This window comes from Malaya genurostris, chromosome 3, assembly GCF_030247185.1.
Source record: "Malaya genurostris strain Urasoe2022 chromosome 3, Malgen_1.1, whole genome shotgun sequence".
NCBI lineage: Eukaryota > Metazoa > Arthropoda > Insecta > Diptera > Culicidae > Malaya > Malaya genurostris.
The window spans coordinates 288,676,346-288,689,467 of NC_080572.1; the positions used below are offsets into that span (position 1 = coordinate 288,676,346).

Consider the following 13,122-nt stretch of genomic DNA (forward strand, 5'->3'; position numbering starts at 1 on the left):
AACCGGAAGTCGGAACTGACTAAAACTTAAGATGTTTTATAGGATTTTAAGACCTCTCATTTGAATCTTAGATCGGTTCAGCCATCTACGAGAAAAATGAGTTGCATTATTTTAATTTCGTTTCACATATCATCCTGTGGCTCCGCAATCAGAAGTCGGATCCAAACGTAATTCAGGAACCTTGTTTGGGAGTAGACGACTTTTCATATGGATCTGAGTGTGTAGAAAACGGTTAAGCCATCTCCGAGAAAATTGAGTGAAATTATTTGTCACACACGCATTTGCTGATCTCGACGAACTGATTCGTATGGTATATGGAAGTTATGTTCATCCAGCATTTATTACTGTAAGCAGTTTAAATTAAAATAATTATGGAATTACTTTCAACTTGAAAATGCTGCCATCATCTGGTTTACATATGGCATATTCGAACAATTATGTTGCCAAAAACGAACCGTGCTAAAATCGGTCCGAGGCAAAATGTCATGAAAAAGGATGCTGTACACAGTCTTTTAGGTACTTAAAAAAAGAAGCTTCCAAGCATTGCTTTATCATCAAGCGCTCAAGACTCCTACTACTGGAACAAGGCGAAAAGTAGCTCACAAAAAATATCGATATCTCCGTTCAAAATGGACGGATTTTGACAATCTATGGCTTGTTGGATAGCTATTACCGTGCGGAATCTAAGTTAAACACATATTTTGTGTTCAAGGTCAATTGTGACAGATATTGTCAAAACATTTGACGTATAGTTGGAAACGTCAGTTTCAGTTTTCGCGAAGTTTACGAACAAATCAGGAGTTCCACATGGCAGTAATATGTGTCCCGTTATGTTCGCACTGTTTTTCAACGATGCCGCCTTGCTGCTTGGTTATGGATGTAAACTAATCTACGCCGACGATTTGAAACTGTATCTAGTAATTCGTAATCATGAGGACTGCATCAACCTTCAAAATCGGCTGGATGAATTTGTCGCATAGTGTCGACGAAACCATCTTGTGATTAGTATTGTCAAATGTCAAGTAACTACATTTCACCGAATACTTCATCCATTAATCTTCGACTACCAAATTGATGGATAAACACTTACTAGACCTTGTTGTATTGGATGCTGTTCCTTATTTCAGCCATTGCTGAAAAATGTCAGTTTGGTTTCGAGTCCACTTCAAGATTGAGGATGAATGTAAATATATACGGTGATCATCTGTCAATATGGAAAATTGCACCAAATGCAGCAAAAATACAATCAAGCCAACAACTCATGGTCATTCTAACCAAGAAAATGTTTAAGTTTAACGTATGAAAAAACTCACTTTCAAGCATCACATTGAAGGAATCCAGCCAAAGTGTAATAAATATATTAAATGTTTATATCCTCTTATAAACAGAAATTCTAAACTCTGTCTAAAGAACAAATTATTAATTTATAAACAAATTTTCAGACCAGTCATGCTTTATCCTGTACCAATTGGATCCAGTTGTTGTTCCACCAGGAAGAAAACGCTTCCAAGAATTTAGAATAAAATTCTGTAAAATGATTTTGAAGCGTTTTCCTTGGTTTAGTACAAATGAATTACACAGACTCTCAATTATAGAACCATTGGATGTAATGTCGCATAATATTTTAATCAAATTCCGACAAAAATCAATGCAATCTTCAATTTCCTTTCAATCGATTTCCTCTCTGTATTAGTGAGTAAGTTAGTATATAAGTACCCTTTTCTTTCGATCCTTGTCCCTGTCCACCACCTTCATCGGAACTAACAAGGCTTCCAGGCCCATTCGAAATGTTCATGTCGCATACTGTTATAGCAACGCAAAGACGAAGCGAAGCGAATACACTTATATTCATCTTACCCGTAGAGTCAAGGAAACGATTAGAGACAACGGATCTTACTCTAACTTATGGTTTCAGTATATGACATGAATAAATGAGCTGAGATGAATAAGGACACAGTTACCGTATGCACAACTCAAAATCGTTGGTTACAACAGGCTGCTAGGATTAAAATGCCTTCTTTGATGGAAACACTTCATAGAATGCAAATTTGGCATTTCTATCATAAAATGATGGTATTTTTATCAGGACAATTTTACTATGACATTTTATGCCAAGTGACTTTCCTTCTAATTTTGCAGTTTATACACGGAGAACCCGCAGATCACAAAATTACAATATTGCAATTGTTGTTTCACGCCCTGGTTGTTTCAACTAAAATGTTGTTGATTTAACTAACATATCTGTTGATTTTGACATAACCATTCAGGTAACCGAAATTGTTGTATTCAAATGCTGTCACTTGGCGGAGAATGAAGACAGCAAAACGCAGAACAAAAATCCTCTTCATTTCACTAGAATCGTTTTGTATTGAAAATTTTCAATGGTAAATGAACGTTATTTATGTTAGTTACGTAGTGGTCGTTTTATGAAAGTGAAAGTATGCAGAAGAATATAACAGTTGATTGTAAAACAAGTTTTCCTTGTGTTAAATAGATATTCCTACAGTATAAATGTTTTAATTTCATCTGAGAGTAATGTATTCTAGGACAGTTCATGTCAATGTTATTAAAACCGTTTAACGCTTAAAAATTGGCTGCTAAAGTGAAGTGGTACTATTTGTATTTTCTTGAAAGTGTATCTGTAGCATTAGGTTTACCAGCGAGCCATTCTGCAAGTGAAGGAAAATTTTCCTAATTCCCTGTGACCATTTTTCTGGTGAGTTCCCTTTTGAGAATTGTAATCTTTTGGTTCATTTCCATATCCTTTGTGAGTTTAGTGATAAAGATATAAGCAGTGAACGATTAGCTGCCCCCGAAGAGGCTAACAGTAAAAAATATTTATTGCAATTGGCGTTTTAAGCTCAAATAACTGGATAATTGGTTGAAACAACTGAGACATTTTTTGCTTTCACGCATACAAGTAACTTTGCTTGGATTGTGTCTTTGCTCAATTGCACGAGTGACATCTCATTGAAACGTTTCATTGTTCGCTCAGGGTGTTTGGTATTGCTCAACTGAAACGTTTCATGACTTGTTGGGTGTCGTTGCTAAGCTGCCAGCACGATAAATAAAAAATGACAGATTAGTTAAAACAATAGTCGATTAGTTGTACCAAATTTTAACCAATCAAAATCAGAAAAACAACTAATATTTTAGTTGTTTTGCGATCGCTGGCTTTTCCGTGTAGTCCCTTCGCAACATACTGAATTTTAATTTTGTCACTGGATCAGGTGCGCCCCCCGAAACTCAAGAAATTATTAGATTATTAGGGGAGACCTGGGCTAGACTAGACACGGGGTTAAATCGGACAGCTCAAATATCTTATAAACTTGCAATTATTTCAATCCATGGATTGACTTTGTAAACGCACTTTAAAGCGATGGAGAGACGTCAGCTGGCTGGAAGTTGAGACGTCATCGTCTCACGAAAGGTTGTAATAAAGGTATCCACGGTTCCAGAAATACTGTATTTTAACTGTGCATATTTTCCTAAATCACAAATTGGGAATTGTAGCTGAAGGTTGCATCTATACCACGGGTGAGTGTAAAAACCTTGTTGTAACGGATGCCCCAGTCTCCCCTATATTAGCAAAACTCTTGGTTTCTTTAGATGTTTAGGTCAACTGTAAAATGGATAATTTCCAGAAAAACGACTTCATAAAAAAAATTTAACATTGATAAACATGTTCTGAACCCCTCCCGAAAAAACTGTTCTGGGTACGCGCCTGCACAGGATCATTCTAACATACGGGGCTAAATATTCTAGGTCACGAACGCTAGCGCTACTAGCTTGACAGATAGAGCTAGGAGGGCGATCAGCTGCCCAGGCATATCTAATAAACGAATGGGCTAGGCTAGGCACTGCTGGCTAAGTAGGAGGTAGAACATTTCGCATTACACACATTGCATGGTTCCTGTTCCGAGGTTCCAACAAGAACAATAAATACAAGACGTGATAGTTCCTGGATGATTTTTCTACATGCATTCGGAAACATTCCACAGAGTCAAAACATCGGTACACGGTAGGCACACACACACAAAAACAACAGACGGCAAAAGAACATTGATCAGAGGCACACACCGATTTCATCGATACTCACCTGGCGGCACCCCGAGCGATTCTTGAGTTTGTACCTTGTTTTTTTTTATTTCTACAGAATTCGGAACTATAGCGTCAACAAGCTGTTTGTTTGTTTGTTTACTTTTGTTTGCACAGAAACACACATCGCAAAAGCCCGGCAGGTAAAGCGAGCTTCGCTACTATATTGGCTTTTGCTTGGCTCGGCACTCTTGAATATATGAAGCGGTTTTTTGTTTGATTATTATTTCGAATGTTTGAAAACGTGATTTACTTGATTTTGTAACAAAAATCAGCTCAAAATAATAATTTTTTTTTGGTCTGTCTTCAAACATGAAAAACTGCAATGAAAACAAAACGGGGAAATTAACGTTCGATAAACCAAATTCGCTGAACGAAGAAGCAGAGTAACGATTACAGAAAAAAATAAACACATGCAAAACAACTAAACACAACGACAAATTCGAACAACTCGTAGCTAGAAGCAATAGAGAAGCCAAAAGAAAAAAAAGAAGAAGAAGAAACGTATGTCAGAACAGTTCTGGATTGGAAAGGTAAATAGATCCGTAAAATAACGAACGATTTAGGCCGGTCACTTCCCGGGTGTCACAAAACCCTGCGACCGACGAGTTGGACAACTTGCTTCTGATTTGGGTAAGAGATAAATCTACTGATGTATTCGCGGAAAAAAGTTATGTGCATAGAAAGAAAACCCCCGATCGGGGATTCCGAACGAGGTCTGCATCTAGATATATGCGTTTGAAAGGAGTTGCAGTATGAAGGGCAAAAAAGATTCCTACTGATTTCGTATGGCAGTTGCAACTTTAATTGTTTGTTAGTAGGTTTATTTTGTTCATTGTGGTTCGATATTTTACCTCGCATGAAATCGTCTATCGTATGAGCACGCTTTTCTATTAACCCTCCACAATTTTTCGCGTGCGTGCTTTCATAAGACTGGAATAGTTTAGTGTGTTCGGAATCTACAAGGAAGCACAGGAGAGAGAAAAAAAACAAGAAGAAAAGAACAAAACGGGGCACACACACCAAACGTACGGGGGCGGGGTTAGTACGGGTGGATGGGGGTGAGCAAAAGTTTGCAAAGAGAAAAAAGAGAAAGAAAAAGACACAATTGGATAAAACAATGACGATATTGACATCAAAAAAATGGTGGTCGTGGAAAACGTGATTCACAGCCAGCAGTCGCACAACGTTTCCCCGCCGGCGTGGTGATGGGTTAGAGAAAACTGCTGCGCGTGGTCGTGGTAGGCCATGTTGGCGCCACAGCATTGCACACTTTTTCTCCCATGCCATTCCACGTGGGCACCGTTGCACGAATCCTGACTGCTGCTGTTGACAGGTACTTGTTGTATGCAAGTATTTCGTTGGTTGCTTGGTATGAGTTGCATGCTAACTTGGTTGCAATAAAGAGTAACTTGTATCGGAAAAGTTGAATTCGAGTGATGTTAGGAATGTGCAAAATGAAACATAAATAAATGACAGGAAGAAAGTAATAACCAAATACTGTTCGCAGAAAGGTTCAATCGATTGTTTACGATAAATGTTTAATTGCTCCGTCAGATACCAGAGACCAAGAAACAAAATTCTTTGTGCTTCCACATTTGAACTAAGAGATTCGATGTCTCCCAAACATTGCACTTGACAAACTTCTACTGTTTGGTCCTAATGGGTTCAGAGTGGACCTTAAATATGTAATTCTTTACAAATTCTGGATGAAATTGACACAATGACGCTAAAATGAAATTCAGAGGTGCTGCTTGTTTAGAGCTGTCAAATCGGCAGAAATTTTTTTAACGATTTCTGATAAAAAAATCTGTCAATTTGAAAAATCATAGCAGAAGTGGAAGAAAACCGTTTTAACTTTGAGGTGGCAATTTTGATCTTAATTTATTATACTAACTAACTAACGTTTATTTAGAATAGAACATTTTACTTGGAAATAACAAATAGAGTATCCAAAATAAATGATACTCGGTTGCTAAACATTCTACACGGAACCGCAAAACAACCTAATTTTAAGTACATTCCACTCAATTTGGGGGTTCTGTTCAATAACCTAATTTGAGGTAAAGTGGTTCTACGTAGTTTCTCTCAGCAGAGCAAAAGAAAAACACGTGTGTGTTTAATGAAACGAATAACAGAAGTAAATTTATTTAGTTTTTCTCTTGACAGCATCAATACGGTAGATCAGTAGAAGGTGTGCACATCACAGTACACGGTAAATGTAGAGTATGATAATTGCAGTTGTTATCCTCCAACATCCCGCCTCAATTAACTACTCCTAGCATGTCTCTGAATTTCCGGAACCGTGGCGCCGGCAAACCCTTGGTCATCATATCGGCGAGCTGCTCACCCGTCTCCAGATATTTTAGAACCAGTTTACCCTTCTCGATCAACTCCTTCAGGAAATGATACTGGACTTCGATATGCTTCATCCGTTTCAGCTTGCGTGGATCCAGTACAACCGAGATACATGGCTGATTATCTTCAAAGACTGATATTGGCTCACTGACCTCCCATTGAACAGACCTCAACAAGTTTACGATCCACATCACTTCGCAGCTGGCCTGACAGAGTGCCATGAGTTCCGCTTCCGTCGACGACAAGGCTACGGACGATTGTTTCTTAGTAGACCAAGCCACTGTTTGCCCATAAAGTTTGATCACCAAGCCGGATACCGATTTCCTGTCGTTGACGTCAGTACCCCAATCAGCATCAGCAAACACCATCAGTTGTTCCGATTCTGTACGCCGATATACGAGTTGGTGATCCGCCGTACCTCGAAGATATCGCAATACCCTTTTCAGGTGCACCCAATGCTCCTCAGATGCGCAACATTGAAATCCAGCAAAGTAGTTCACCGCCGCACAGATATCCGGACGAGACGTAACTGTTAGATACATCAAGCATCCGACCAATTCACGATACGGTTTGTCCGTTGGACGCTTCGAGTTCTCAGCTTTCTCAAGACGTAAACGGGGATCCATGGGCACCAACGACGGCTTACAGTCACTCATCCCGAATCGCTCGAGAACTGCTTCGGTGTACGCCTTTTGGTTGATCGTCATTAGTCCTGCCTCACGATTGCGCTGAACGTTCAAGCCGAGGAAGTTCTGTATCTCCTCCAAATCCTTCATCTCGAACTCAGCTGCAAACTTTCTTTTCAAATCCTGAATCGCCTTCAACGAGCTGCTCGCAATCAGGACATCATCCACATAAATCAGAACGTAGATGACCACGCCATTACTATTGTAGAAATAGAAACAGGTATCCTGCTCACTTCGTCGAAATCCAAGCTTATCGATGAATTCATGGAAACGAAGATTCCAGTTCCTGGACGACTGCTTCAATCCGTAAATGGCTTTGTTCAACCGACAGACTCGCTTATTTCCCGCCTCAAAGCCAGGTGGCGGTCGCATGTAGATTTCCTCGTCCAATGAACCGTTCAAGAACGCACTTTTGACGTCCATTTGGTGAACATGCCAACCTTCCTGATTTGCGAGCGCTAGAAGAATCCGTACCGTGGCCATTTTGACCACCGGTGAGTAGGTCTCGACAAAGTCAAACCCCTGCCGCTGCGTGAACCCGCGAGCCACCAACCTTGCTTTGTACTTAACGATCGACCCATCACTATTCCGCTTGATTTTGAACACCCATTTACTATCGACGATTTTCTTTCCAGTAGGCAGCTCTACCAAACTCCAGGTGTCGTTCCTTTCTAGTGAAGCAAGCTCCTCGTGAATCGCCTGCTTCCACAATGGCCAATCTTCCCGCTTTCTCAGCTCGTTAACATCGGATGGTATCCCGTCGACAAATTGTTCGGCACTGAGAGCAAACGCCGATACATTCATGTCGTAATCCTTTTGCCAGATCGGCCGCACTTTTTCCCTCTCACTTCGTCTCGATTCTGCACTTACTTCACTATCAGCCAAGTCTTCCGATTCTTCTTGCGAAAAGAATTCATCTTCCGAACCGTGATTGTCCGGTACCACTTCGTTTACCGTTAACTCTTCGATCGGTTTCGACATGCGCTCTTCGATTACAACTGTATCACTTTCATTCCTTTCGTTCTCCTCAACGCACGGTCGAAACACTAGTTCGTTTTCGTTAAAGATTACATCGCGCGCGATGAATACCTTTTTACCGTTCCACACGCGATACCCATTCGGAGCGTACCCAACAAACTTCACCTTTTCAGTCTTCGGGTCTAGTTTCTTACGCAATTTCTTAGGGACATGAACGTAACAGTCACTACCGAACACGCGCAACTTGGATACATTCGGTTTGTTCCCGCTCCAAGCTTCATACGGAGTAATGTCACCTTCGACCGCGACACTCGGACTCCGGTTCAACACATACGCACTAGTGTAAACCGCTTCGCCCCACAGTCGTTTCGAAACACCGCTAGCTTCAAGCATAGAACGCACTTTTTCTACTACAGTACGATTTAAACGTTCACTCACCCCGTTTTGTTCCGGTATATAGGGGACGGTACACTCCAACTGGATACCGCGTTTCTTGCAAAGGTTTTTCATCACTTTACCTGTATACTCGCCTCCGTTGTCGCACCGAAGGCGCGAAATCCGCTTGCCGAAATGAGCTGTCGACATGGCCTCGTACTCCATGAACCGTTCAAGCACCTCGTCTTTGGACTTCATCAGATAGATAACAGCTACATGCGTGAAATCATCCGTGAACGTAACGAAGTATGAACTGCCATCCCATGCTACAGGGGTAACAGGTCCGCATACGTCACTGTGCACAATTTCCAATGGACGACTAGCACGCTTCTCCCCATGGCTCCGGAACGGTTCTCTCGTCTGTTTACCTTGGATGCAGGCCTCGCACAGTATTTTCTCGCCTTCACACTTTGTGCCATCCATCTCCAAACCGTCAACCATGTCCTTCTTCATAAGCTTGAGGAGATTGTCGTTCCCCAAGTGACCAAATCTGTGGTGCCACAGCATCAGTTCACGGTTGACTCTGCCAGTCACCAACACTTTTCCATCCGGCTCGCCCTGGTTGAACCGGAAATCCATCGCATAGAGCCTGCTAGATTGTTTACCAGTTGCCACAATCTCGCCATCAGCCTCTACAGTTACGTTACCGTTCAAGAACACAACCTTCTTTCCGGTACTTTCCAGCCGTCTGAGCGATACCAGGTTTAACGACAACTCTGGTATCAACAGAACTTCGTTCATGATTATCTGGATCTGTTCCCCTTCGACTACGGTGTACGCAACGACTCTCCCTTTGTATCGTGCCAGCAAGTTGGTGCCACTTTTTGCTGTTTGAATCACTACCGGGTCACGTAGCTTTTCAAGACTCTGGAACAACGACTTATCGTTCGACATATGTTCGGAAGCGCCGCTATCCAGATACCATTTAGATTCCTCTCTGGAACTCACAGCCGCTATCCCTCGAACATCCGTCGCAACGAACGAAACAGCTTTAGTGCCGACATTCGCTTTCTCTCCCTTGTCCGCAGATTCTCGTTCTTGTCCCTTCTTATCCTTCAGCTTGGGACACTGGAACTTTTTGTGTCCGACACCGCCACAGCTGAAACATTTCAGTTTACCTGGCGCACCAGATTTCCCAGAAAAGGCAGCTCCTTCCGATTCCGCTTCAGCTCGCTGTCCCCTGCGTTTTGCTTCAACGTCCAGATAATTTCGTCGTACCAAATCCATGGTCAGTCGTTCCGATACTGCTTCCATGGCCGACGTAACCGCGTCGTACGATTCCGGCATCGTCAGCATCAGATGACATATCACATCTTCTTCTTCCAATCGTGCTCCGGCTCCTTTAACTTCACGTACCAGCCGGTCGAAACGAAAAAAGTGATCCTGCAGCGGCTCATTTTCGTTGTATCGCATCGAAAGCAGCTGCTTTTTCAACAGAAACCGACTCGTGATGCTTTTTCTCTCGAAGATGTTGTGAAGAGCATCCCAGATCTGCTTCGGACTGTTTTTGTCCTTCACATACTCCAGATGACTGTCTGCGATTGTCTGGATCAGAACGGATCGACATTTGTTGTCTTGCCGCACCCGATTTGCACGCTGAACTGTCTTCGCAGCTTTCGTCTCAGCGCTGTCTGCATCCGGAATCACCCAGAAGGGCTCCTCCTCCGCCTCCTTCTCGATGCAATGCCGAATCTCCAACTGCAACAGGTACGCCTGTACCCGGAAGCTCCAATTGTTGAATCCGGTCCCGTCGAAAGGTTTTATCCGGAGGGATTTTGCCTCATCCTCCATTCCGCAGGAAAAAATTTTTGACTTTTTTTTTTTTAAACTTCTTCACGTTATTTTGCTGGGCCCATAACCTCTCAGCAGAGCAAAAGAAAAACACGTGTGTGTTTAATGAAACGAATAACAGAAGTAAATTTATTTAGTTTTTCTCTTGACAGCATCAATACGGTAGATCAGTAGAAGGTGTGCACATCACAGTACACGGTAAATGTAGAGTATGATAATTGCAGTTGTTATCCTCCAACAGTTTCCGTAAGTCGCATGCACAAAAAAGCTACTTAAAAATACTTTAAGATGAGTTACATTTACTTTACAGTTCAGTCGTATTGACTCAATTTCAAGTTAGTACAGTTTACTTAATTTTAGCTTATTGAATGCAACTTTCGCAGTTGGATGTTTTTGCTTTTTGTATTTTGACAACAATTGAAGGAGCGAATGAATGGAAAGATTCAAAAGAACTCAAAAATAAGTAAAAAGAAGTCAAATAATAGGTAGTTTTTATTTTCCGTGTAGTGATCGAGAAATCAACATTACACTGGTTCCTGTTGAAAAAATTTTTGCACATTTCTAGAGGTTTTCCATATTTACACACTAGAAAAAGTAGTAATAATCACTTTGAAATCAATTATCTTCCACTTCGAGTTTACCTTTTTTTGCTGAAAGCTATTTGCACTATTGAATAAACGAAAAAATCGTTGCCAATCACTCCTGCTGATATGAAACTTTTCGGAAGAACCTTCCTTTTCTTGGTTCCATTTTTCATTGGCAGGTATCACTACCGGTAATCCAGTTTCGCGGTATTGTACCAATTGGCACATTGTCGCAAAGCTGATTTACCGGTAGCGACACCTGCCAATGAAAAATGGAACCAAGAAAAGGAGGATATTTTCAGAAATTTTCAAATCGGCAGTAGTGATTTGCAACATTTGTATCGTTTATTCAATAGTACAAATAGATATCAGCAATAAAAGTACACTCGGAGTAGAAGAAAATCGATTTCAAAGAGATTACTACTACTTTTTTTTAGTGTAAACTACGATTAAACATGGAAAATCTTCAGAAATGCATGAAATTGGGAAGATTAGTTTTTTCGGATTAAAATTTTTTTAACAGAAACCAGTGTAATGTTGATTTCTCGAGTACTAGAATGTATAGCTATAGAGTACTATTTATTTTGGATACTATATTTGTTATTTCCAGGCATTTGAAAAATGGTATCAAATCTAGTTTAGTGCTCTATTCTGACTAAATAATGCATAAACTAAGATCAATAACATTACCACCTCAGAGTAAAAACTTTTTCTTCAACTTCTACTATGATTTTTCAAATGAATTTGCCCGTTTTCATCGTTGAAAAGGTGGAGTAATTGGAAATTTTTCTACCAATTTGACAGCTCTTGCTGAATGTATCATCTCTAAACAAGTAGCGCCTCTACATTTCATTTTTGCGACAAGATGCCAATAGAGCAATACTTTTTTCAGCAATAATTTAGATTAATCAAATTTGAACAGCATCATGGAAGATGTTTTTATCTGTATTGCAAGCCGTTTTAATTTTGAAACGATTTCCATATATTCGGTAACATTTTTATATAATTTTTCATGACAACTAATAAAAATTAAGAGTGTAAAAGGGCGCATCTTTCATTCAGGGATGCCAGGTTCACAGATTAATCTGTGTTTCACAGATTTTCAATTTTCTGCACAGATTTTAAAAATGACACAGATTTCTGAAAATGATCACAGATGTTCACAGATTTTGGAATAAATCACAGATTTTCACAGAATTTTGAAATCGAGCACAGTTTAGCGCCAAAAAGTACACAGCGGTTGAGGGAGAAGGTACAGAGCGTGTTGATAGTGAGACCTTTTTTTTTTGCTCACCAAATTGATTTCGATCTGCTATTATGGTACGGGAAACGGGCACAGATTTTCACAGACAGGTTTTTGGCTTGATCACAGATTTTCAAAAAAATGACCTGGCATCCCTGCTTTCATTGCTATAAAACTAGTTTAATGCTGTCTGGCTCAATAATTATGAGACACTTTCATATGAAAACAAGTCTTTCAAGTGGCAATATCTCAAAAATGGCGCTCGTAAATTCCTATACCTTGCCTACTCGTGTTTCTCAGATTCATAGATATCGTTTTTCTCCAAAAAAAACCTGTCGCAGGTGTCAGTTTTGTGGGAAGGTGGTAATACCACAATACGATTGAAAACAGTGTCGTCATGGAACTTTAAATCGTTTGTCTCCTTAGGTAATCTTCTGCCAGAATTGTGGCACATCTAGCCGTTATTTAACTTGCATAATTCTACTGGCAAAGGTGGACTATGGCATCATTGGTTGGACCAATCAACGACAACGATGTACGTATTAGTAAATCAAAGTACGTTTCTTCAAATTCAGCACCGTAAACGTGTTTCTCTGGTTGAAAGACATCGACTGAGTGTTGAGTCAGTTTTGTGGGATGATAAAAATACCACTCGAACCAAGCAGCAATGAAATCTAAACAACGATCTACCAGAAAATTGAAAAAGGGAGAAGTAAACTACGACAGCTGCCTACAGTGGGATGAGAAAAATTTACAAGAAAGATCAGATTCTGTAACTGATTTTTTCGAAATCAACTGTTACCAACGTAATCAAAGTGTTCGAAGAACGTTTGTCGACAGGCAGGAAGACTTGATAGGAGAGAAATCGCCAGTAAGCTGGGAGTGTCGTCTACAAACGTGCATCTAGTTAAAAATACGAGCCGAACTGTTGGCTTCCAAAGAAGAAATT

The 13,122-nt window shown here is 40.5% G+C and overlaps 1 protein-coding gene across 5 annotated transcripts in view; it reads right to left on the minus strand.

Moving 5' to 3' along the window:
• LOC131438976 (potassium voltage-gated channel subfamily H member 6) overlaps positions 1-13,122 on the minus strand; it is a 422,022-nt gene that overhangs the window by 245,118 nt on the left and 163,782 nt on the right. For 4 of the 5 annotated variants that reach the window (XM_058609420.1, XM_058609419.1, XM_058609421.1 and 1 more), the window contains exon 8: positions 4,953-5,057. The exons of the other annotated variant lie outside the window; for it this stretch is intronic. In XM_058609420.1, coding sequence (XP_058465403.1) covers positions 4,953-5,057 — 105 coding nt within the window. The remainder of the gene's footprint in view (positions 1-4,952; positions 5,058-13,122) is intronic. 5 annotated transcript variants of the gene reach the window in all.